Genomic DNA, 25,089 nt, shown 5'->3' with positions numbered 1-25,089 from the left:
TAAAAGGACACTAGAGATTGCAAAGGACAGACTCGGCAGCAGGGTGGTGTGGTCCCCGCTGGGGCAGGGGAGGCTGTGGTGAACGGAGCAGGTGCTGCCCCTGGACAGTCAGCCGTATGGGTGCATTTGCATCTTATACTCAGTGCTCATTGTACACAAGTACTCGTCTAGTTTTATAAACCTTGGTATTTTATACATTAAATATTCTAATATATGCATATGTATGGCTTTAGTTTCTGAGTCTTAATAGTTTCACTTTACAGACAGGAAAAAACTGATGTCTAAAAAGGAAAAATGATTGCTTAAAATCGAATAGCCTCTTATTACTCAAACTAGTGCTGCTTAAGTATTTATTTATTTATTTTATTTTTTAGTGGTACTGAGAGTGGAACCCAGGGGCTTTCTACCTCTGGGCTATACTCCTAGACCTATTTTCTATTTTATTTGGAAAGAGGGTCTCACTAAGTTGCTGAGAGCCTCACTAAGTAGCTGAAGCTGGCTTCAAACCTGTGCGATCCTCCTGTCTCAGCCTCCCAAGCGCAGGGATTACAAGCGTGCGCCACCACGCCCAGCTATTCATTTATTTTAAAACTGGTGGTTAAACAAAGGGACATTTTACCTCCAAGCTACACACCCCAGCCCTTTATATTATATTATATTATATTTTATTTATTGGTGTGGGTTTTTTTTTTTTTTTTTTTGCGGGTCTGGGGATGGAACCCAGGGGCATTCCACCTCGAGGCTACACTCCCCGCCCTATTTTTTTTAATTCTTTATTTTGAAGCAGGGTCTAGATAAGTTGCGGAGGGCCTCACTAAGTAGCTGAGGCTGTCTGTGAGCCATGATCCTCTGGTCTCAGCCTTCTGAATGCTGGGATTACAAGCATGCGCCACCACGCCTGGCTCAGCTCTTTATATTTTATTTTATTTATTTATTTATTTTGGTGGTACTGGGGTTCCTGGAAGCCCTTCTACCTCCGGGCTACACTCCCAGACCTCTTTTTACATTTTTTATTTGGAAACAGGGTCTCCTAAGCCAGCGGCGCGCGGCTGGCTTCGAACCTGCGCGATCCTCCTGTCTCTGCCTCCCAAGCGCGGCGATTACAAGCGTGCGCCACCACGCCCGGCAGCTCTTTATATTTTAAATGTTTGAAACAGCATCTCACTAAGTTGCCGAGAGTCTTGTCAAGTTACTGAGTTGAGCCTTGATCTTGTGACCCTCCTGTCTCAGCCTCCCAAATACTAGGATTACAGGCCTACACTGTGGCACCTGGCCTTTTTTTTTTTTTTTTAAATTTTTGAAACAAGAATTTGCTAAGTTGCAGAGGGTCTTGCTAAATTGCTGAGGCTGGCCTCCAACCTGTGATCTTCCTATCTCAGCCTCCCAAGTACTTACCGGGATTCCTTCAGGATACCACCATGCCAAATCCGAGTACTGTATCTTTGGTGGGCTGAAGTTCTCCACAGAGGCCGTATTTGCATTTGGGAGATTCTTATTTGTCTGAATTTTGCTGATTGAAGCATCCAGATCTCGAGGAGAGATGAAGGAGGTCAAGAAGCCAAGGTTGTACTGGACTATCTTTGGCCCCTTTTGACAGTTGTTTTGTGGCCTCTACGTCTGACCTATCATCTTCGTGACCACTGGATACATGAGTGGACCTTTGGCTTCACTGACCTCCGGCCTCTCACAACCTTAAGGCTGGGTTGAGTTGGCACCTGGATTCTGTGGGGGCTTCCCAGTCGTTGTGAAAATATCTGCATCTTGTAGATGCTGCCCTCTCTGCAGTCTGCCCACTTGAAGACCCCTCTACTTTCTTTGGGGACTATAAAAGCCCATGTCGTTTCTGTCACAGGGTAACCAGGTCCTGGGGAATCATATCCTTCGGGAACTTGTGTTGTTAATTTGGTTTGAGTTCCTAAGGGTATGGGCACTCACGTTTGGCTCAGAATAAACAATTTTCTTATTTCTTCAAAGCAGAGTTGCTGTTTTCCATCAACACTGTCCCCTTTCCTCTCCCTTCAGTTTTTATTCTCTCCATACATCTGGTGGTCGACCTTGATTCCTCTCTTTCTGTCACACATGATCTAGCAGATCCCGCCAGTTCTAACTTGCGACAGTGTCCCGAGTCCACCCACCTCCCCCATGTCACTGCCTGTGCGTCAGTGCGTGGCCTCTGCGTCCCCAGGGCCCTGGGGGAACACCGAGTGCAGGGCAGGGCTGCGGCTCCAGGGTTTCCAGCTGGTCCTACCTAAGGAAGCACTGTATTTATTCACGTGGGAAAGGCAAGGAACCATTACATCTGTTATGTCTATTTCACAAGACACTTTGGAAAGAGTTCTCTAAGACTGTGAAGTGCTTTCTACTGCTGTATACGAGACACACACACACACACAGCCCTCTCCTGCCTCTCAGTATTTTCTCTACGTCTCTTTGGAGCTTCTCTCTTTGGGTGCCATCAGTCATCACCTGCCGGCCTCACCCTCCCCGCTGGGTGGAAACCGTGGTGGGAGGAGCAGAGCCACCTTCCCTCCTATGGCAAAGCCTGGGGCAGAGCATGCGCTCTGCTGACTGGGTGTCAAGCAAACGTTTATAGGTTTTGACAAGCAGATAGCATTGCCTGTCTCTCCATTCCATCTTTGCATCTTCCCTTACACCCCCCAATGGAGATACCCAGGCCTCCAATATATGTCCACCCTTGAACGTGCAGGTTGAGCCCTCAATCTTCAGAGAAGCCATGCTCCACACTCAGTTCTCACTCTGTCTAGCCCTTCCTTTCTTTTGAATTCCGTTCCTGCTTACAGCCCAGACCCTAGTTCAACCCTCAGGGATGTACTGACCTGTTGATATTTTAATGGAACATTAGAAATGTCTTGGGCTGGGATCGCCATGGCTCTCGGGGGGCTCCCAGGACCCAGGAGGCTCTCTGCTCCCTTCCAGTGGGTACCAGAGCCTCATTTGGCAGGTGGATGCTTGGGCAGGATTTACTGAGTGAATGAAGAGCCTCCTTGCTGAGGCTCTGGGTTGTGCTCCTCTGTTCCTGTGAGTCATCCTTTCTACTGCTAAAGGGAATCTTTTAAAAACATGCATCAGATTGCAAACCCTCATGTGGCTGCCTGTTGCTCTTGGAATAAACATAAAACCACCTCCCTCCGCCCCCAAGCTTCATGGCTTGGTGCAGGCCCTCTTTTCCAAACATCTCTCCTTCCAGATGCCCTGATGGCCGCACCAGCTCTCTGTCTGCGTTTCCAAATCGCTACCCATTTCTACCTCAGGGTGCTGCACTTGTCTTTTCCTCTGTCTGGGAAGCTCTTTCCCTGGTTCTGTACCAGCCTGGCCAAAGTTGTGCCAGTCACACTTTCTATTAATAGCACTTGCTGTTGTCTGGAATTATCTACTTGACTGATGCCTACATTTTTTTTTTTGCTACTGTCACCTTCTCCTTCTGGACATTTAACTTTTTTTTTTTTTTTTTTTTTTTTTTTGGTGGTACTGGGGATGGAACGCTTCTACCTCTGGGCTACACTCCCAGACCTATTTTATATTTTATTTGGAAACAGGGTCTCTTAAGCCAGCAAGGCTGGCTTCGAACTCTTTTTTTTTTTTTTTTTTTTTTTTTTTTTACTGCTGTGTTTCTAGCTATTTAACAGTGTCTGCCAGTAAGTGAATGTTTAGTAAATGTATGAATGAATTAAAATTACGCACACTACTATGGACCAAATTGTATGCCCCCCCATTCGTATGTTAAAACCCTAATCCCAGCCAGGCCTGGTGGCACATTCTTGTAATCCCAGCATTTGGGAGGCTGAGACCAGAGGATCACAGTTCATGGACAGCCTCAACTACTTAGGAAGGTCCTTCCCAACTCAGTAAGACCCTGTTTTAAAAAAGTAGAAGACTGCCGGGCGTGGTGGCGCACGCTTGTAATCCCTGCGCTTGGGAGGCTGAGTCAGGAGGATCGCGCTGGTTCGGAGCCAGCCTCCCTGGCTTAAGAGACCCTGTTTCCAAATAAAAAATATATAAAATAGGTCTGGGAGTGTAGCCCGGAGGTAGAAGGGCTTCCAGGAACCCCAGTAACACACATACAAAAAAAATAGAAGACTAAAACATAGGGCTGGGGTGTAGCTCGAAGGTATAATGCCCCTGGGTTCTATCCCTGGTATCACACACACACACACACACACACAAAAAAAAAAAAAAAAAAAAAAAACCCTAACCCCTAATATGATTGTGTTTGGGATGTAATGAAGGTCACATGGAGTCATAAAGGTGGGACCCTGATGAAGAGCACTGGAATCCAAGAGGAAGAGACACCAGAGGTCTCTCTTGCTCTCTCTCCCCAGGAGTGCAGATGAATGGCCACGGAAAGACACAGCCTCCCGGTGGCCAAAGCCAAGAAGAGAGCCCGCACCAGAAACCAACATGTGGGCATCTTGATCTTGGACCTCTGCCACCACCAGTGAGAAAATAAATTGTTCCCGTTCAAGCTCTGTGTCTGTGGGATTTCAGTGTGGCTGCCCCACTCAGACGGAGACCTGCACGTCACTCACCAGCTGACTGGCCTTGAACAAGTCACAGCTTCTCCACACAGCTTCCCCCTGCCTGAGTTTTCTCTCCTGAAAAATGGAGCTAACAAAAGTCCCTACCTCACCGAGGCGTGGTCAGAGATTGAGCTAAACTGAGCGTGGCGGCGCACACTTAAAATCCCAGTACTTGACAGGCTGAGACAAGAGGATCGCAGGTTTGCAGCCAGCCTTAGCAACTTAGTAAGACCCTGTTTCAAAATAGAAGAATAAAATAGGGCTTGGGGTTTATCTCAGAGGTAGAATGTCCCTGGTTTCCATCCCCAGTACCAATAATAATAATCATAATAATAATTTGAGCTAATATGTGTGAGTCCCTTTGAATAGTATAATCAGTGTTCACTATTTGTACTCATGTTGGTAAAGCAGGCTAGGTCAAATTTCATGTGTGACAGCAACCATGTAAAATTTTAGAACTCCTGATTAGAGCCTGTGCTAAAAAAAAAAAAAAAAAAAATGTGGCCTGGGAAGGAGGTGAGTGGTCCTACAGTAAGAGGCTGAAGAAGGAGGAAGCGGAGGAGGAGGAGGAGGAGGAGGAGGAGGAGGAGGAGGAGGAGGAGGAGGAGGAGGAGGAGGAGGATCCTAGGAAGACAGGTTTGGAGGAGAGGCGCATTCAGTGCATTCAGTGGCAACAAACAAGGCAGCCTGGCTTAGACAGGGTGTCTGTAGGGAACAGATTCTCATTTTTACTTGCATAGAAACACCAGTGTTTCTGTGAAGCACAGGAAAAGACAACGGAGCTTCTGAGTGTGTTTTCCATCAGTAGTGATTCTACACCCTCTCCAGCCTTCTGGGGTTTCTCAGTTGCCCAACTTTCTCCTTGGCATCATACCCCTTCTCTGCCTGTCAGAATACTCTGCATCTTTATCCATAAGCTTTTTGTTACCATAACAAAATACCCAACAGCTACCTTTATAAACAGCTACCTTTATAAAGAGAAGAGTTTCTATTGAGCTTCACGGTTTTGGAGGAGGAAAGACCAAACAGCATGGTTCAGCTCTGGTGTGGGCCCCATAGTAGAAGGCAAGGTACACACCTCAAAAAGCCAGGGAGACGGGCGTGGTGGCACACGCTTGTAATCCCAGCATTCAGGAGGATGAGAACAGAGGATCGCGGTTCGTGGGCAGCCTCAGCTACTTAGTGAGGCCCTTTGCAACTCAGTGAGACCCGGTTTCAGGATAAAGAATAAAAAGTAGGGTAGGGGGTGTCCCTCAGAGGTCGAATGCCCCTGAGTTCCATACCCAAACTTGCAAAATAAACCAAAAAACAAAAAACCAGGGAAAGAGCGAGGGCTAGGCTTGCTCCTTCTACCAAGAGATGGTACAAGAACAACCTTTAACCCTTCGGAGAGCAGCACCCCAGCGGGACCTAAGGATGCCCCTGAGGACCACGCCTCCAACACACAGACCCTGGAAACAGCCAAGCCATGTGTGACCATGGCGGCTTCTCTCCGTTCTCTTCAGTCACATGTGTGGTGATCATGTGTTTTTTCACATTAAACCATAGCAAAGCAAGAAGGCCATCCTTGTGAGGACCAGCACAGGAGCTCCTTCCTCCAGTGGGCATAATTACTTCTCACTTCCATCCAATTCCTGATGTGGAAAGATGAGCCAGCTCATTTAATTTCTCAAGATTGGGAATTCAAGTTTTCAGGCAAAATCTCCTTATTCTTTTTTTTTTTTTATGGTACTGGATTGAACCCAGGGTCATTCTGCCTCTGAGCTACAATCTCAACCCTATTTTTATTTTGAACAGGCTCTCACTAAGTTGCTGAGGGCCTTGCTAAATTGCTGAGGCTGGCCTAGAACCAGCGATCCGCCTGTCTCAGCCTTCCAAGTACTAGGATTACAGGTGGGCACCGTCATGATCAGCTGAATCTCCTTATTCTTTTTTTCTTTCTTTCTCCCTGTCTTTCTTTCTCTTTCTTTCTTTCTTTCTTTCTTTCTTTCTTTCTTTCTTTCTTTCTTTCTTTCTTTCTTTCTCTCTTTCCTTCCAGTACTGGGAATGGAATCCAGGGGCATTCTACCTCTGAGCTACATGCCCAGCCCTATTTTTATTCTTTATTTTGGACCAGGTTCTCACTGAGTTGCAATGGGCCTCACTAAGTAGCTGAGGCTGGCCACGAACCCAGATCCTCATGTCTCAGCCTCCCAAATGCTGGGATTACAAGCGTGCGCCACCACACCCAGCTTCCTTATTCTTAAATTAAATTAAAAAAAATACAATGTGGACAAAGCAAAATCCAAAGCCATTGGCTGGACTTGGCTGAGATTTTTATCCTCTTCTGCAAACTAAACCATGTGGTCATATGGATAGATGTTCAATGCTGTTCTCTGTGACTTATCTGTGTCTCCACTGGGGCCTTGGGGCCTTGGCAAAACACTACTGGTAATTCTGTGGATGGCTGAGGGGACGATGTTTTTAGCTACCGTACCTGGAAGGCCACTTATTCTACCTGCAGGCCAGGCTTGCCTAAATAGCCAATAGCACTCATAAGAATTTGGACAGCCCAATGTCTCTCCCAGAAAGCATCAGCCTGCCCAAGGCTCCAGCTCGGGCAGACTTCCCAGTGGTGGTCACAGAATGTGGGACTGTGGGAGCTGGGAGGACCCTTGGGATCACCCTGGCCTGCTTCAGCATGAGAGCTGTGTGGCATGGGGTCAGGTCTTGCCCGAGCAGTCCCCCAATCATCAGTTCTATTTTATTGCTCTTTTCTAAGAGCTTCCAGTTCCAGCTGTAAAATAATTGTTCTTGCTTCTACCCCAGGCACATTCTCCTGGGAAGTGATGTTCCTCTGAGCTCCTGGGAGTCCAAGCCAAGGAAAGGCAGATGGAATGAGAAGATGGGACTGTGGTCTGATATTTGTGGCTGAGGTCAAAACTAGAATTCTCAGAAACCGGAACCCTAGGAATTCTTATATAGAAAACCCAAACTGGCCCCGCCGTACTTTTTCAACTCACTGCCTCCTGTTTTCTGCACTAGAGGGTAGCAGTGTCTCCCTTTCCCTTTTAGAAAACTGTGGCAAAATGTAAAAAACAGGTGAAATAATTTGTCCAGAATAAGAAAACAGTGGGAGAAGATGCTGTAGAGTCTCAAAACCAGGGATGTCTTCAAACATTATAAGTTAGGCCGCGATCATCAAATTTCTGAATGGGGCTGAAGGTCCTGCGCTGCACCAGATATTTGACCTCTGCTTGATACAGGGCACAGGGAACAGGTGTCTGCTCCCCACAACTCTTTAGAGGCCCCCTTGTAGAGAGGGCGGAGAGAGTTTGGCTGGCTCAGGAGGTAGCTTCCTCCTCTTTTTTGTTTCCATCTACCCCATTCCCTGAAGGACAGAGGGCCACAGCCTGCCACAGACTTGCAAGCTGCCCACAGAGAGAACCTTCACCATGTTTGCGACTCGGTCTGCCATAATTCACATGGTGGTGGCATAATGTCACCTCCACAGCTTCTGAGGACAATAAGCACCACCACGCTTTGGTATTTAATCCCTCACAAAAGCTGTTTATGGTTCCGTGTACTCCTCTTCACGAACATTATACCTTAATTTTATTAGCTTTTTCAGAGAATTCAAACAGATTAAAGAAGCTCAATTTTCCCTTTAAGGAGTCATGCTGATTTAATTAGTTAATGTTTGTAAAGCGCTTTTGAAGAGGGAAAGTGCCGTACAAGTATGGAAGAGTAGGGTTAAGAGTTGCACAGCGCACTGTCTTAAAACATCTCCAGTCTGTGAACGCCATCTTCCTGTCTCTTTGGGTGTGTGGGTCAGTTTTAACCATTACTCTAAACAGTGGAGGGTGTTTCTGCCCCTTTCCAGGTCTCGTTGGGCGCCAGGGCCACTTATGCCATCTGTGGCCCTGTGACCACAGGTCTCCACACCTCTTACAGCTGAGAATCTTTGCAAACCCTTAAAACAACTGTCTCTCCCAAATAGCTCAGAATCTCCCTGCTCTCCTTCCCTCCCTATGCAAGTATTAGTGAGCATCCATCATGCACCAGGCTCTGTCTTCCTTCTGGTCCTCTTTTCTTGCCTCGGCTGATGGTGTTGCTGAGTGACTTCGGATGAACCATTTTATCTCTGCTACCCTCATCCCTTTGCCTGTGGACGCTGATGCAAGATCTCTGGGGAGACAAATATGTTCGTGCTCAGTTCTGTACACCTGGGGCACACATCTCACCTTAGCCACTCTAAGTATAAATGAAAAAAGTCGCTCCTTCACACAGGTACAGTTCCGCCTTTTACAATGACAGTAACCCCTCCCTTATTATAGAGGGATGCTGTATGACACTGATGTAACTTTTTATTTTATATTTAATTTATATATATGGATATGTGTGTGTGTGTGTGTGTGTGTGTGTGTATGCACACACACACACACACATATATATGTGCATGCTGAGGATTGAGCCCAGGGGTATTTTACCTTAGAGCTACACCCCCCCAGCCCAATTTTTTATTCTTTATTTAGAAACGGAGTCTCACACGCCAGGCGTGGTGGCGCATGCTTGTCATCCCCGCGCTTGGGAGGCGGAGACAGGAGGATCGCGCAGGTTCGAAGCCAGCCGCGCTGGCTTATGAGACCCTGTTTACAAATAAAAATATAAAAAATAGGTGTCTGGGAGTGTAGCCAAGAGGTAGAAGGGTTTCCAGAAACCTCAGTACCACCAAAAAAAGAAGAAAGAAGGAAAGAAAGAGAAAGAAAGACAGACTCACTAAGTAGTAGAAGATCACACTAAGTAGCTAAGTAGCTAAGGCTGGCCACGAACCCTGATCCTCCTATCTTAGCCTCCCAAGTACTGGGATTATAAGCCTGCGCCACCATGCCTGGCTCTAAAGTTATATTTTATATTAAAATTTTCTCCAATATTTTCTTTGCTTCCCTGACTTCTCAAATGAAATGCAATCGAAAACCAACCATCACACTGCATTCTACTAAATTCATGCCCTCCGGAGCCCTCAAGGCTGGGGTCCAAGCAAAGGGTCCCTTGAAAGCAACGCTTTCGGAGTGCCGTGACTTCTTTTCTGTCTCTCTCCAAGACTCGCTGTCGCTGGGGATCCTCACTGCTCAGCATTCCCGGCTCCAGCAGGACTTTGTCTTCCCAGTTGCTGCCTCCCATCTTCTGCCCACTGGGAAATGGGAGAGTTGGACTCATTGGCATTAGGTTAAAAAAATAAACATCAACAGGGTTTCAGTGGGGGACCGAGAAGGTCCCGTGTGAGACACAACCTAAGTAGAGTGAGACACAGACTTCAGCCCCTTGGTGGTCTCATCCTCATCCCCCGTGGCTCTTCTGGATGAGGCAGGTATAAAGAATAAGTGACCTTCGGGCAAGGGATCCTGCACCCTGAAATAGCTGCACTTCACAGTGGTTTTGATTCGGGGAGTTCTTAGAGACTTGCACAAAGTAGGTAACACCACCTGCTTGTTGAATAAATGGCTCCAGCAGCTTTTCAGGCAGGAAGGAATTTTAGAAAATGATGGGTTTAAAGAAGCTTTGAAACACAAATGTACTCCTGGTAGGAAGATACACATTTATAAGCCAGGTTTCCTGGAAAACTTCAAAGTTCTTTGTGACCCAGGAGAAATGTAAGGGAACCTGCCTTTCTTTCCCTTCTCTCACAGCACTTCACCTGGAGAATTTCAAAGAACCGAACAACCACCTGTTGTTCACCATCCTGAGTGGTCATGTGTCTCCAGTTTCCAAAAGGTGGGAGCAGAACATGCTCATTTGCGTTTTCATATGTTTAAAAAGAGAAAGAGCTCCGTCCCCCACCCCCAGCGAGATGCCCTTTCAATTTTCAGCAAGAGAAATCACCTTTGCCCCTTTACCTGCTCTAACCTTTTTATTCTCTTTATTGTATTTATTTATTGCAATCCTGGGGATGGAACCCAGGGGCTTTGTACCTCTGAGCTACATCCCCAGCCCTATTTTTTTTTTTTTTACTCTTTATATTTTTGGAAACAGGGTCTCACTGAGTTGCAAAAGACCTCACTAAGTAGTTGAGGCTGTCACCGAACCGCGATCCTCCTGTCTCAGCCTCCCAAATGCTAGGGTTATAAGCGTGCGCCACCACGCCCGGCTTATTCTCTTTAATCCTAAAACTGACATTTTAAGCCTTTTATTGGTCCAACCTATGATGGGTAATGTCCGAAACTGGGAAAGAACCAAAATACATTGATAGATTATTTTTCAGAATGTGGTTTTCCCATGGAAGGTGCTAGTGAGCTCATTGCCTTATGCCCACGGAATTTGGTTCCAGGAAGTCCTGGGTTTGAGTCCATGAAGTACTGCTTCCTGGCTGGGAAGCCACTGACAAGTTACTTAGCCTTTTTGAGCCCCCGTTTCTCGTCCACAATATGGATCTTTCAGGTAGCTATTGCTGCATAACAAACCTATCCGACACTTGGAAGCTTAAAACAGTGAGCACCAGATGTTTTCTCAAGACTCTGCTATTTGAACAGGGCTCAGCATGGATGGTTCATCAAGCCCTGCCTAAAATGCCAGATCCCTCTTAAGGCTGCGGAGTGGAAGTTCCACCGGGCCTGGAGCACGGAGGCGGCCTCATTCGTGGGCCCAGAAGTTGGTGTTGGCTGGAGCTCTTCAATTTCCCATGTCTTTTCTTTTCCTCTAGGAAGCTAGGCTCCTTCTCTAATGGAGAGCAACTAAGCTCTGAAAGAAGCAGGAACAGAAGCTACTTCAACTCTTTAAGGCCTAGAAAGAGCACAAGGTCAGTCCCAACTCTATTTATTTATTTATTTATTTATTTATTTATTTATTTATTTATTTATTTTTGCATACTGGGGATGGGACTCAGGGGCATTCTACTTCTGAGCTGCACCCCCAGCCCTATTTTTTTATTCTTTATTTTGAAACTGGGTCTCAGTGAGTTGCAAAGGGCCTCGCTAGGTAGGTGAGGCTGTCCACAAACTGCAATCCTCCGGTCTCAGCCTCCCAAATGCTGAGATAACAAGTGTGCGCCACCATGCCCGGCCCCAAATCATCTGTGTGTGTGTGTGTGTGTGTGTGTGTGTGTGTGTGTGTGTGTATCTGGGGATGGAACCCAAGGGCATTCGACCTCCGAGCTACACCCCCTGCCCTATTTTTTATGCTTTGTTTTGAAACAGGATCTCACTAAGTTGCGGAGGGCCTTACTAAGCAGCTGAGGCCGTCAGGGAACCGTGACCCTCCTTCTCAGCCTCCTGAATCTTGGGGATCACAAGAGTGCGCCGCCATGCTCACCCCAACTCATCTTGTTGATCAAAGTCATGTTACAAAGCTAGCCAAATGCAGCAAAGGGAAATAAACTGTAGGGCTCCATGGGAGGGATAGGAAGGAACTTAGAGCCACTCTTAATCCAACACAATAAGTATGCATACTTTTCTTTACCCAAAGTGGTGTTACGGAGGTTAAATAGGATAATGACAGTCAAAAAGACCTTAGTAAATGCTAGCTGCTTATTACTGTTAAACAATATTGAACCAATAGGAAGTAAATACACTTTGCAATCCACTAGCTGGACCAGTCAGTACCCTGGCTGGCTGTTGGCTTCTTCTTGAAACTCTGGTTCTATCTATATAGGACTGGCACCATAAGAGATGCCTAGATTAAAAAAAATAATATAATTTTTTTCTAGCACTACACTCTCAACCCTATTTGTGTGTGTGTGTGTGTGTGTGTGTGTGTGTGTGTGTGTGTGTGTGTTTTACTGGAGATGGAACCCAAGGGCATTCTACCTCAGAGCTATACCCCTCCCCAACCCTATTTTTTGTTTTATGCTTTTAGTTTTAAAACAGAGTCTCAGTGAGTTGCAAAGAGCCTCACTAAGTAGCTGAGGCTGGCCACAAACCTGCAATCCTCCTATCTCAGTCTCCTAAGTACTGGGATTACAAGCATGTGCCACCATGCCTGGCACTATCAAATATTTATTGACGATATTCAGTGGTGGTGAATTCAATCTCATCTACTTTTTATTTCCTCTGTTTTGCAAGAAGTATTTGGGATACTGGAGAAGTCATTAAAATAACAACCAATGTTGAGAATCCAAAGTGGAAATCTGGCCATACCTCCAGATAGTTCTTTTTCATTTTAGCTAAACACAGTGTTAGCCAATGTACAGAAAGATAAATTTGAAATTATTATCTCCATATTCTACATGCCAGGCGCTGTTCTAAGCACTTCATGTATGTTATGTGGCAGCCCCACAGGAGTAGACTTAATTTTTTTTTGCAGGTAGATTACTGAGACACAAGGAAGAAAATTAATCTGCTTCAAGCCATGCACCTATTATTAAGTACTGGAGCTGGGGCAGCCTGACTGGTTTGTTCAATAAGCAAGCCTGTAGAATTAGTGAGATACATCACTTTAAGGCTCCTTTCTCTAAAATTTTATGATTCTTCATGTACAAAATATTCAAATAATTGATAGAACCTAGTTTCTTGGTATAAATTGCAAAGCCGAGAAATAGAATCCTGTGGGATTGCTTGCTTTAAGTATAGATGGAATAATTTAGAACATACCTTTCTGTACATGGGCTAATATCTGTCTTTAGCTAAAATAGGGATGAAATATCTGGATGTAGGGCTGCATTTTTCATCTTGGATGCTCAACATTGGTTCATTTCAGTGACTTCTCTCGGGTACCCCCAACTACTTTCTGCAACAGAGGGGTAATAACAATCAGATGGGATTGAGTGCACCACCACTGGCAACTTTGATTGGAGACGAAAGTCTGTATTAATGCCAGGTATTCTTGTTTTTAATTAATCATTACGATCAGGCACCCTGACTCACTGTTGGAGAGACTTAATTTCTGGTTGTATCAAATCCCCTGGTGCCGTTCTTTTTAAAATGATGTCTTCTCAGACATTAAGTATGCTGTCCCCAAAGCACTCATAGTCTGAGAGGATCTTGGGTTTTCTGCCAGCATGCTTCGCCTCCTACTTCTTTCTGAAATAAAAAGGGAAGGTGGAAAGGGAAAACGCTCCATACCATCTTGAGACTTACCTTCAGGTGCCATGACAGGAAGCTAGTGGGCAGAGGCAGAGACTCAGAAAAAACACTCCCAGGGCTCAGATTGTGATTTGGTTCATTAGTATGACGTCAGTTCACCCAATCCCAAAGAGTGCATTCACTTTGTTGGGGTTCCTGGAAGCCTGGGTGGAGGTCGGAGTGTAGCCTGGAGACAGGAGACCATGATTGTAGCACATGGCCCCACTAACTAGTTGTCTAATCCTTAACAAGTTGCTTTGTGTCTCCAGGTTCATTTTCCTCATCTGTCAAGTCAAATGAAGGTTACGGAATAGATGATCTCTAAAAATCCTTCCAGCTCTCCAGTTCTATTCTGGGTCTGTCTGCACCTGCAGACAGTGCCGTGGGGGCAGGAAGGGCACGGTGGAGGGAGACAAATTTAGTCAAGAGAATAAAACACTTTCACCTGGAGCAGCCCTCTGTCCCCAAGCAGGTTGTGCAATGCAGGCTTGTCTCAGATTATCCAAATAATTGACCGAGTTCCCTCCTTTCTTTGCCAGTGGACACACAGCTTTGGTTTTTCTGGGAGCAGCAGCTGCTTTTCTGAAATTTCCATCCCAGGGCTTCCGTCCTCCACTGTGTCCTCCCAGAAACCTGTCATGGTTTTTCTGGATGGATGCCCACAGAATTTTAATCCAGTCACACACACTCTCTAGCGCGCATGCACATACACACAGATGCACAAAAGAGAGAGAAGAAAGAAAGAAAAAAAAAAGGAAAGAAAAAATAACCGAAGGCAACCCAGGTTATGGGATTACTGTTTCTTATTTAGTTTGGTTACTTCATGGACTTGGAACCTAGAAAGGAATTTGTCAGCAGTACGGTTGGTGCTGCCAGCCTGGAGCCAAGATTTCCTTTGGTTAAAGGGGTTGTCCTTGGAGATTTTAAGAGAGGCCTATATATACATTAGAGGCCTTCCTGAGCCCTGCCCCAGATCCAGATATCACCAGACCCTTGGTAAGTTCTACTTAAACAGGATGTTTTCCCAGAGCTGTCCAGTAAGCATGTGTGTGTGTGTGTGTGTGTGTGTGTGTGTGTGTGTGTGTGTGTGGTGTTGAGGTCCTTGTCCTCAGGAAATTTAGCTTGTCCCCAATTTAAGGAGGTGCAGTTCTCCAACTTTGACTTGTGGGAAGCCAGCGAGAAATGCAAATTCCTGGACAAGGCTCTCAGACATTAGCCCAGCAAGTTTGGGTCCCAGGAAAATGAATGTCACTCCAGCCAGAGCAACTTGCTGCAGAAGGGTAAAAGACCCCTCAGAAAGACTCGTGGCTAGAAACGGTGTTCCCACCTCCACTTTGGGTTGTGTGGACAGATGAAAATTGCTGCCAATCATCAGGATTCTTGGCGTTAAGGTCCGAGTCTTTCTGACACACACCACGATCACCCAGAGATCTAGAAATTGCCAAGCAGGAACGAGTCTGGAATTCACAAAAGGCCAGAGCCTCGAAGGGATGGTAAAGAAGAACGCAGCTGACTCTGTGGTCAGGGCTGGAGTTCCAATTCTGCATTTACTAATCTGGTTGACGTAGGCAAATCACTGCATCTCCCTGAGCTTCCATCCCTTTAGCTATAAAATGAGGATATTGCTACCTTCCTGAGGAAGGGACTACAGACTCACAAGTGAGTGCTCCGGAAGAAGTTCCTACTTACAACAAAATGTGCCTCTCTTGTCCCTTAAGAGAGCGACAGGGATCTCGGCGACCCAGCTTCCAATTGCATTTGGGATGTGGCCATACTTAGGCCATCACTGTCCAAGGGGTTTATGTATGTGAGGTAGAGGGATTTCTTCCTAAAGGCTCCCTGGCCTCCCCCTCCTCCTAGAACTGATAAAATAAGTGGCAGGCACTGTGGTGTCTGTAATCCCAGTAATTTGGAGGCTGAGACAGTAAGATCACCAGTTCAGGGCCAGCCTCAGCCATTTAGCAAGGCCCTCAGCAACCTAGTGAAACTGTTTCAAACTAAAAAATAAAATAGGCAAGGACAAGAGGTTAGAGATCAGCCTTGGCAACTTAATGCGAATCTGACTCAAAATCAGGTCGGGGCAGCTTAGAGGCAGAAGATCCCTGGGTTCAACCCCCAGTACCATGAATGAATGAATGGGCTGGGGTGTGGCTCAGAGGTAGAACACCCCGGGGTTCATTCCTCAGTATCCTGGGGGTAGGGCAAGGGATGGATAAGTGATGGGCGGGGCCATTTTTAATTTTAAACCAGGCTCCTCAGGTGTCTGTCAGCCTGGGCAGGCTGCAGAAACCTCCCAGAAAACTTAGAGGCCCCCCATGAGCCGGTCAGATGCAGAACCCAGAGGCACCCTGAGATGGCCCGGATCGGTGAGGGTCGCTGCAGTCCTGAATGGGGCGAGGGGAATCCCAGCATCCTCTTGCTCTGGACCTGCAGCGTCCTCGGCTCGGGTCCCGGACCCCTCCTCAGGGCAGGTCCCTCAGTCCCCAGGAGCTGCAGGGAAACAGGATTTCCTTGGCGAGCACCCGAATCCCAAGCACCCGAATTTCCAAGTGAGCGCCATCACTGCGGACGCGGCGATGGGAACCCAGGCCCCGCGACGGCGCTGCGGAGCGCCAGCCCGCCCGGGAGCAAAGCCCTCGGGCCTCAGGGCGCCAACCTGGGCGCGAAAGCACTGCAGGCAGTAACTGCAAAGTTGGCTGGCTTTGGGTTAAAGACCCTTCTTCCTCTGGGCTTCCGCCCTCCCGCCGAGGGACCCGCCATCAAAGACTCTTTCCACCCAGCCCCCGGGCGGCGACCGCCCTGGAGCGCCGCGAGGAGGACCCAGGGGCTCGCAGGTGGCTGGGGTCCCGGGAGACCCGCCGCCCAGGGCAGAGCAGCTCGGGACGGTTCCCCGCGCCGCCTTTAATAAGGCAAAGTAAAAGCCCGAGGTGCAGGACGGCGACGCCCGCCGGCGCGGGTTCTCCCAGCGCGCTGGGGAGGACGAGGACCCGGCTCCGGCCGCCCCCTCCAGGACCCGAGGGTTGCGGGGGTCCCTCGGGGCCCGCCACACACACTCGCAGCCCCCCCCCCGCCTGCCTCCCACCCGCTCGCCGCGACCCCGCCCGGGCCCCTCTCCTCCCCCCCCCGCCCCCGCCCCATTCTTGGGATTGTGTGGAAAAATTCTCAGCCAAACCTCCCACCTCTCCTCTCTCCCCCCACCCCCCTTTAAAAGCCCCCTTTCCTCCGCGGCCCCTGCACTCTTTGTGAATGAGGAACGCGGCCCTTCCCCCGCCCAGGAGCCACGCCAGACCGCCGCACTCCGAGGACTGTTAATAGTCCAATTAGATAATTGCCATCTTTCACTCCTTTTGCTCCGCGTTTCCCATAAAGGAATGAATGCGGAGAGCGGCGTGGAGAGGGCTTCTGCCCCGGCAAGGTGACGAGAAGGGCCGGAGCCTGCTCCCCGCACAAGGCCGCGCGCTCGGATTGAATCATTGTAGCCTAATGAATGCTCTTATTGGATTACTGGCTGTTGCTTTTCTCAAAGATATTGTAGCAGAGACAATGAAATAGCTAGGGGAAAACTTTTTTTTTTTTTTTTTGAAGCAGATCTCAGTTGAGAATTTTTTTTCCTCTGCTCTCTCTCCCTCTCCCTCTCCCCCTCTCTCCGGCTGGACTCGAGCACAAAGCTGCCCTTTGAATGGGCGGCCTCCAGGGCTGCTGGAGGTGCAGGCAGGGAAAAAAAAAAGAAAGAAAGAAAAAAAAAACCGGCTGGAGCTAAACGCGAAGAGGTGGCAGTTTAAGATGGCTGTCAGCGTCGAGGTGTGTTAAGGAGTCGCTGGGGGAGAAAGCCTGGCTTTTTTTTTTTTTTTTTTTTTTTTTTGAGTGTGGAGGAGATACTTTTGGGGGAAACTTTTCTCCTCCCCCCTCTATCCCCACCCAGAGGCGACGCTTTCTTCTGCTGCGGGTGTGCGAGGGGTGTGTTAACGCCCCCCCACCCCCACACACACTCATTCAGTTCTATCTGGCCAGTGTGGAGGAAACCCCTCTAGCCAGTACGCGAACGGGAGGGTCAAAGGCAAAAGGAAAGTTAATAATGCCTGCTAATGGTACTAACAATTCAGGATGAATCTTGTCAAAAGTTTTGCTGGAAGTGTAGGTCTTTGATTGTGTGTCTCCTGAAAGCAAGACCAATCATTTCCGTTTATTCACTGGCTAAACCCCTACTTGATTGGGGACAAGGACAGCAACCATCCATTACGATCTGATATATTATCCAAACAATTTAGTGTATTCATGAGGTAACCGAAACGTGGGGGCCGCGAAATTACCCGTAATCAATTGAGGCAGCGAGCGCGCGTCCCCCGGGCGTCGGACAACTCAGCTCTCCGTGCCGCGCCGGGCGGGCGCCGCCGCAGTCCCGACTCGCGCCGCTCGCCGCCTGACCGCCGGGCCGGACCTCGGACGAGCGCCGAGGACGCGGCCGCCGATCGCCGCCGGAGGGACCAGCCCGCCGCCGTCTCTGCCGACCGCCCCGCGGGGAGGTCGTTTCTGCCGCTCGCCTCGCAAGCGTCGGGGCTGCGCCGTAGGGGCTTCACTCCCCTTCGCCTTGGCCCCCTTTTCTCCATTTTTCTGCCTTTCTGTGTTTTTCCTTCTTTTTTTTTTTTTAAAAAAATTTTTATTGTTTTGCCTATGTTCGGGAAACCAGACAAAATGGACGTCCGGTGCCACTCGGACACCGAGGCCGCCCGGGTCTCCAAGAGCGCGCACAAGGAGAGCCGCGAGCTGAAGGGCGGGGAGGGCAGCCTCCCGGCCGCCTACCTCAAGGAGCCGCAGGGCGCCTTCTCCGCGCCCGCCGCCGCGGAGGACTGCAACAAAAGTAAATCGAGCTCCGCGGCCGACCCGGACTACTGCCGCCGCATCCTGGTCCGAGGTAGGGACGGGCAGGGCTGTCGGGCGCGCCCCCGGGGGCGACTCCGGGCCGGCGGGGAGGGCTCGTCGGCGCAGACTTCGGGCAAAGTTGCCGGCCCGCCGGGGGCACCCGAGCCTGGGGGCGTCCGGGCCCCCGAGCCCCGAGCCCCCTCCGGCCGGGCTGCGGGGAGGCGAGGGGCTGCGCGCCTCCGACCCGGGAGAGGCGCCGGGGCTGCGGGAGGGCTGTGCGCGCCCTGCGGGCTGAGGCTGGGACCTGGCCCCGGACTGGGCCCCCTACGCCCCGCGGGCGCGGGGGGGCAGCCGCCGAGCGCGGGCTGCGGCCGGGCCACTCGGAGCGCTGGGCCCAGGGCCCCGGCGTTGCGCTCCGGGCCTGGCCGCGGCTGCCGAGCGGAGGCGGCCGAGCTGGGTTGCGGGGCTGCGGGTGCCGCCCGGCTGCTGGGCTCGGCTTCGCTCCGGGCGCGGCTCCAGCCGGTCCCCCGGCAGCTGCGGCCGCAAAGCCCGGCCCCGGCGCGGCGCCGCCCCCGTCTGCGGAGAGCCAGGCCCGGATTCCATCCCTCCTCCTTACCCCGGACGGGTTCCGAGGACTGGAGACCCGGGGTGTGGGGGTGAGGACCGCTGGGGCGCAGGCCGCTCAACAGCCTGGGGCCCGCAGGACCCGGCTGGTCAGTGAGGGCACCCACAGTCAACAGGGGACCCAGAGAGCGCCTCTGAAGCCCCCTAGGTCGAAAAGAACACGCGCCTATTTGGGATTGATTTTCCCCTCCTATGTCTGCAAGGCTCTACAAAGACAAAGTCTGGTTTCTGCGCCCGCCAGCGGTGCGGAGTTAGCCCCTCTGCTCCCCAGACACACAGTGCTCGGGGTCCCGGCTGTGGCCGCTCCCCAGCCCCCGCAGGCTGCTCGGGACAATCCCGGGAGCCAGATCCCGCTAAGGGGGCGAGGGAGCCCGGAGGATTCATGTGGCTGACATCTCCCCTTCCCCAGATGCCAAGGGGTCCATCCGAGAGATCATCCTGCCCAAAGGCTTGGATCTGGACCGGCCCAAGAGGACGCGCACGTCCTTCACCGCCGAGCAGCTTTACCGGCTGGAGATGGAGTTCCAGCGCTGCCAGTACGTGGTGGGCCGCGAGAGGACCGAGCTCGCCCGGCAGCTCAACCTCTCCGAGACGCAGGTACCCGGGGCGGCGGCGGCCAGGCTGCGGGCCGAGTTCTGCGCCAGGCTCCCTCTACCACCCTGCTCTTTCTCGCGACCCAACCTGGCTTTCGACCGAGCCTCCCAAGGGAAGTAGAGATGGGGCAGAAAGGTCTAAGGCTGACTTCTCTTCCATATGCTGTCCTTTTCTCTCTGTACCCCCAAATCTTGCACACCTTGGCCTGGCCCAGGAGGCCCCAAAACCTGTCCTTTGGAGTTTCTGTTGTTGGTTCCCAGTCTTGAATTTCCTGCTTACTTCTACTCTACAAAGAACTGATTTTCCTTCCTTCCTCTCCTCCTCCTCCTCCTCCTCCTCCTCCTCCTCCTCCTCCTCCTCCTCCTCCTTCTTCTTCTTCTTCTTCTTCTTCTTCTTCTGCCTATTTGGGGCACTCCATATTTGCCTGATTTCCAGTCACCACCCCTTTGGCGTCCCAGCTTTACAGGGCACCCATGCCCATTCTGCAGGAAGTGGGATTGCAAAGGTACAGGACTTTCAGAGACCAGCCTGTGCAGACCCGGCTGCCCTGACCCTTAGAGAAGGCTCCTTCCCCTGGGTTTTGGGGAGACCCAGAGCTGAGACCCAGCTCTGAGCTGCTAAGAGGTTCTGTCTTCTGTGCCAGTCATGTGAGGAAGGGATGGGAGCAGATCGGGGTCCTGGGAGCCAGCCTTGCTGACTGTGCTTTGGGGCTCCTTTACATCAAATCTAAATGATGCCCCAGAGATGTCAATGTGGGCTCAGGGCCCGGAGTTGTTATAGGGCTGAGAACTTTGTTAGAAAGCCTTAAGGGAGCCTGAGCAGGGCTGCCACCGCCCTGGCCTGCCTAAGTAGTCAGCGCCCTTCTGTAGGCTCGGCCCCAAAGCAGGTAGGGAGCGTTTTAGGCCTGGAACCTGGGCTGGAGCCTGAGAACAGAATAGCTGGGGTGTTCATTTTGAGTTTGAATTGACATAGTAGCTTTTCCTATTCGCTCTGATATTACCTCTGTTAGAGACCCTAAACGCTCTATCCATAAGAGCTGGCACACTCCTGGAGGGGGGGGGGCGCAGGAGAAGAGGAAGTAAGAGGAGGTTGCTGGAGAGTAGCATTTGGTCTGTCTCTCCCTCTGCTTTTCCTCCTGATTCCGAAGTTCACCATGGAGAACAGTAGGAAGATGAAGGCATCACCAGACCCAGACCTCCAACCCAGCTGGCCAGGAGAGGAGGCGCTGAAAAGCCTGGCCTGTAGGGTCCACCTTGCACCAAGCGCTACAGCCACCTCCATGCTTGCTGCTGGTTTCTGGTCAGGTCTTAACCTAACAAGCAGGAGAAAATAGTCCTTTGCAGCCTTCAACAGGAGTAGTACTTCTGGGGCTAATGTGAGCACACCGGGCCAAGGGCCTGGGTCCAAGAAGCCCGCACACCAGCTTGGGCCTCCCACTCTCTACCAGAAATCCAGCTTTCAGGCCCCCCCATCTCACATATCTGTGAGCCCCAAATCCCGCCGCGGATAGCACGGCAGCCCAGCGGAATCCCTCGTGGTCTTCCTTCCAGTTAGCGTCGAAGACATTTTTATTACTTTTTTTGTAGCCGGCGCGGGCCTGGGCCTCCTCCCATGACCCGGAAGCGCAGCCCAGGACAGCCGTGCCCCCCTCGTGGTGGCGCCAGCTCCCCCAGCTCGGGTGCCGGGACCTCTCCGGCGGCGGCGGTGGGTGGCGGGGTGGGACTGCGGCTGGGGCTGGGTGGGGGCGGCCCGGGAGCCCGCTCCCGGTGACACTCGCCTTCCCTGCCCCTCTCTCCCATCCTCCGCGGCCCTGCGCGCAGGTGAAGGTCTGGTTCCAGAACCGGCGCACCAAGCAGAAGAAGGACCAGGGCAAGGACTCGGAGCTGCGCTCGGTGGTGTCGGAGACGGCGGCCACGTGCAGCGTGCTGCGGCTGCTGGAGCAGGGCCGCCTGCTGTCGCCGCCCGGCCTGCCCGCGCTGCTGCCGCCCTGCGCCACGGGCGCCCTGGGCTCGGCGCTGCGCGGGCCCAGCCTGCCCGCCCTGGGCGCGGGCGCCGCCGCGGGCTCGGCCGCCGCCGCCGCCGCCCCGGGCCCCGCGGGCTCGGCCGCCGCTCAGCACCCGCCGGCCGTGGGCGGCGCGCCCGGCCCGGGGCCCGCGGGGCCGGGGGGACTGCACGCCGGAGCCCCGGCCGCCGGCCACGGCCTCTTCAGCCTGCCCGTGCCCTCGCTGCTCGGCTCGGTCGCCAGCCGCCTGTCCTCCGCCCCGTTGACAATGGCAGGCTCGCTAGCCGGGAATCTGCAAGAACTCTCCGCCCGGTACCTGAGCTCCTCGGCCTTCGAGCCTTACTCCCGGACCAACAATAAAGAAGGGGCCGAGAAAAAAGCGCTGGACTGATTTTAAGTGTTTCCCTGTATTTATATTTATAGTATCTATTGTGGTGATATTTATGGACTCTCACGCGCCGGGCGCCCAGGGCTCCGGCGCTGGCCTCCTGGCCCCCACCAGGCCTCCGACGGCCTTCCTTTTCCACCAGCCTCCGCTACCAATATCATCTCAGTTGGGCCGTCCTCCCCCCTACCACCACCACCACCACCTTCTTTTCTCTTCCTCCTCCCTAATCCCATCTGAATCCAGGAGCCATCCAAAGAATCGGGAAATGCCCGAGTTAGCCAACCTGATGTTCCAACTTACGCTAGCCCCGGCAGGAAAGAGAGGGTCCAAGACCCCTGCGCAGGACACCTGCTCTAGATGGGACTCCTGCCGCCCGGCGGATTGGATTACTCCTATGGATTTTGAAAGAGGAAATATGCACGCAGACCCCAGGGGTTGGAAAGGCTTACAGGTTTCTTTAGACCCAAAACGAGAATAGTCCCTTCCTCTTGCCAGAGGAACCAGGGCTTTGGGGAGACCCTGGGTCCCACTTTGCAGACCCCTCGAGACAGTCGGGCGCCCGCAGCTTCCCCGCAGGACAAGTCCTGCCGAGTTTTCTTCTTTAGGGAAACTCCAGTCATGGCCTCCCCCCTGCCAGGGAACAATAAGTAAACCAAGCATCTTCGTAGGCATAGTGGTAATAAATTTGTTCTAATCAGCAATAAAGTAAGAGTAATTACTGCATAAAACCAGATGAGGTGGAACCGGTTTTTAAATACTCGCGATCATGACATTTGTAAGAAAATTTAGGATAGGGAAAGTGCCACGGGGCAAAGGAAAATGAAAAGTTCCGGGTGCTGTGACCCTAAACAGGAAACTGGAGGGAGGGGAAAGCAAATGCCGATAAAGAAAAGTCAGAATCTTTTCTCCAAGACTGTTCAACAGGGCGGTGGCCAGCCGACAGCGTCCAGCTTTTCGGCAGCTTGCAGGCGCTTAGCCCGGGCAACGGTGTTTCGCCCACCTTCTCCCAGAAGTGTGGCTCCGTGCCGAATTGCTGGGTTTGGAAACGAATCAACACCCATTGCTTCCTCTTTGAGACTCCCAGATTCACAAAACCTTTCACGCACACAGGAAACGCCTGGATTTCAGAGCGGTTCTTTCAGGATGGAGAGGTAGGGCTGCAGGCAGGACAGCCCTGCGGTCCACCCCTTCTGTCCAGAGTCCGGGTTTCCAGGTGGCCCCCACCTGCTCCACCCCCCCCCAGCTTTCTGTGTCCCGGTTCCCAACCCCGACTGCCACGCAGGGACAGTCCCCACAGCCACGGCCATCCGCGTTTTAACCACAACCACAGACCCAGAGCGCGAGTCGCTACAGTGTCTAGAATGTATTCGTCCATCTGAAGCGAGTGCAAAGCATTTTTTTAAAAAAATAGTAACTTTATTGTAAATTATTTACACCGGAAGCTTCTTTTCTTCTCCCTCCCCCCATTTTCTTTCTCCTTTTTCTTTAAAGGCAGATAGTGAAGAAAATAATGAACGATTCAAACGCGGGTAGGTGTCGCTGAATCCTGGCTACTAACTTTGTTCTGAATGTTTTGGATATTTGGATGTTTTGTATTTATGTGGTGAGAGTGAAATATATATATCTATGATGAGAAATAAGGTGTATTTTGTGTTATATTTGAAGAATTAAAAAAACAAAAAAGAAGAAAAGAAAAAGAAGAAAGACCCAGAAATTGATGTCCAGGCTGCGTGGGGACTCCTGGGGCAGAGGGAAGCAATTCCTGGACTGGGCCATGCAACTGGTACCCTGAACTCCCGGGGTGAAGTTAGGGGATGCACTTAGGTTCCCAGAGAGGCAGAGATGCCGAGCTGGATCTGGTCCGCTTCCTAGAGAGTCTCGGTCTCTCTCTCTTTGGTGTTGGTCCTTTGGACCCTATTCCCGGAGCCCCCACTTCAGGTTTCTTGGTTTTTGTTTTGTTTTGTTTTTTTAGGAACCTGTCCCCAGACACTCTAAAGTTCCTGTCTTCTAACTAACACTCTCAGTTCTAGAGTTTTCCAGCCGCATCTGCATTTGGGATTTTGTGCAACGGAGGGGTTGCAAGAGGGGCCCAGAACAGGCAAGATGTTCTTTTCTTCTGACTTAAAAAAAAAAGTCTCTGCCATCAAAGAGAAACTTTGAGGGAACAAGAGAATGAACTGGATATTTATTAATGCAAAGAAGATATCCACTTGGCTGCAGGATTTATGTGATGGTCTCGATGGTATCCGGTGGAGCGGTTGTAGACTGGAATCTGGCGAGCTAGGAGGGCCAGGGAAGGTGCGCCTGGGCCAGGGACGCCATGCCAGCAGCACCCTGGCCCTATCCCTTGGTGCCAGCACAACTGCGAGTTGCTGTGACCCGTGCAAACCTGCACAGGCCAAGCCCCTCGACTGATTTCCACCCGTGTCCTGTGACTGTACTCCCAGTTTGAGGGACCCAAAAGGAGGCAGCGGCGGCACTGTGCGGGCAGCGGGGTCCCTCGACTGAGTACGGTGCTGGCATTGAACTCGTGGTCTCAGGATATCAGACTGGCCAGCCACCCGCGGCCAGTTCCCTTCCGTGTTTCAAGGTCGAATCACACCCCTCAGCTTAGCTGTGCTGCCCTCTGTATCCCCTTTTCTCCTCCGCTTCTTACTTTATCTTAAAGCTGCTTCTCTGTTCTATTTTTGCTTTAGCTTCTGTATAGCAGACTCCTGCTTTCTCTAAGGACCTCTCTCCCTGGGGTCTCTAAGACTCTCTCCTCCCCCCTTGGGTTCCTTCTTTCTCAATCTCTCTCTCTCTCTCTCTCTCTCTCCCTCTCTCCCTCTCTCCCTCTCTCCCTCTCCCTCTCCCTCTCCCTCTCCCTCCCCCACCCACCAAGGCAGTGGACATCTCTGGCTGTGTTTTTAAGACTGGTGGCCAGAGCCATTGAGAAGGGAAGAAGAAGGTGGCATAATTTTATAGAACAAAAGAAAACACAAAATCCCAGCTTCAGCAAGTCTCCAAACCGCTCAGCCTCTTCTCCCAGAAGCCTGGGCTTAGGAAGTT

At 51.1% G+C, this 25,089-nt stretch overlaps 1 protein-coding gene across 1 annotated transcript; it reads left to right on the top strand.

The window, feature by feature from the left end:
* Window positions 1-17,984: 17,984 nt before the first annotated feature.
* Window positions 17,985-22,044, top strand: VAX1 (ventral anterior homeobox 1; the record flags this gene model as incomplete). Its single annotated transcript, XM_080694290.1, has 3 exons — window positions 17,985-18,485; window positions 19,467-19,654; window positions 21,472-22,044. Exons 1-3 carry the CDS (start codon window positions 18,245-18,247, stop codon window positions 22,042-22,044), a joined length of 1,002 nt encoding a protein of 333 aa, XP_080550416.1. The 5' UTR covers window positions 17,985-18,244.
* Between the last annotated feature and the right edge of the window lie 3,045 nt (window positions 22,045-25,089).

Source organism: Muscardinus avellanarius, assembly GCF_963383645.1.
Source record: "Muscardinus avellanarius genome assembly, chromosome: 4".
Taxonomy (NCBI): domain Eukaryota; kingdom Metazoa; phylum Chordata; class Mammalia; order Rodentia; family Gliridae; genus Muscardinus; species Muscardinus avellanarius.
This window is presented reverse-complemented; position numbering and strand designations above follow the sequence as displayed.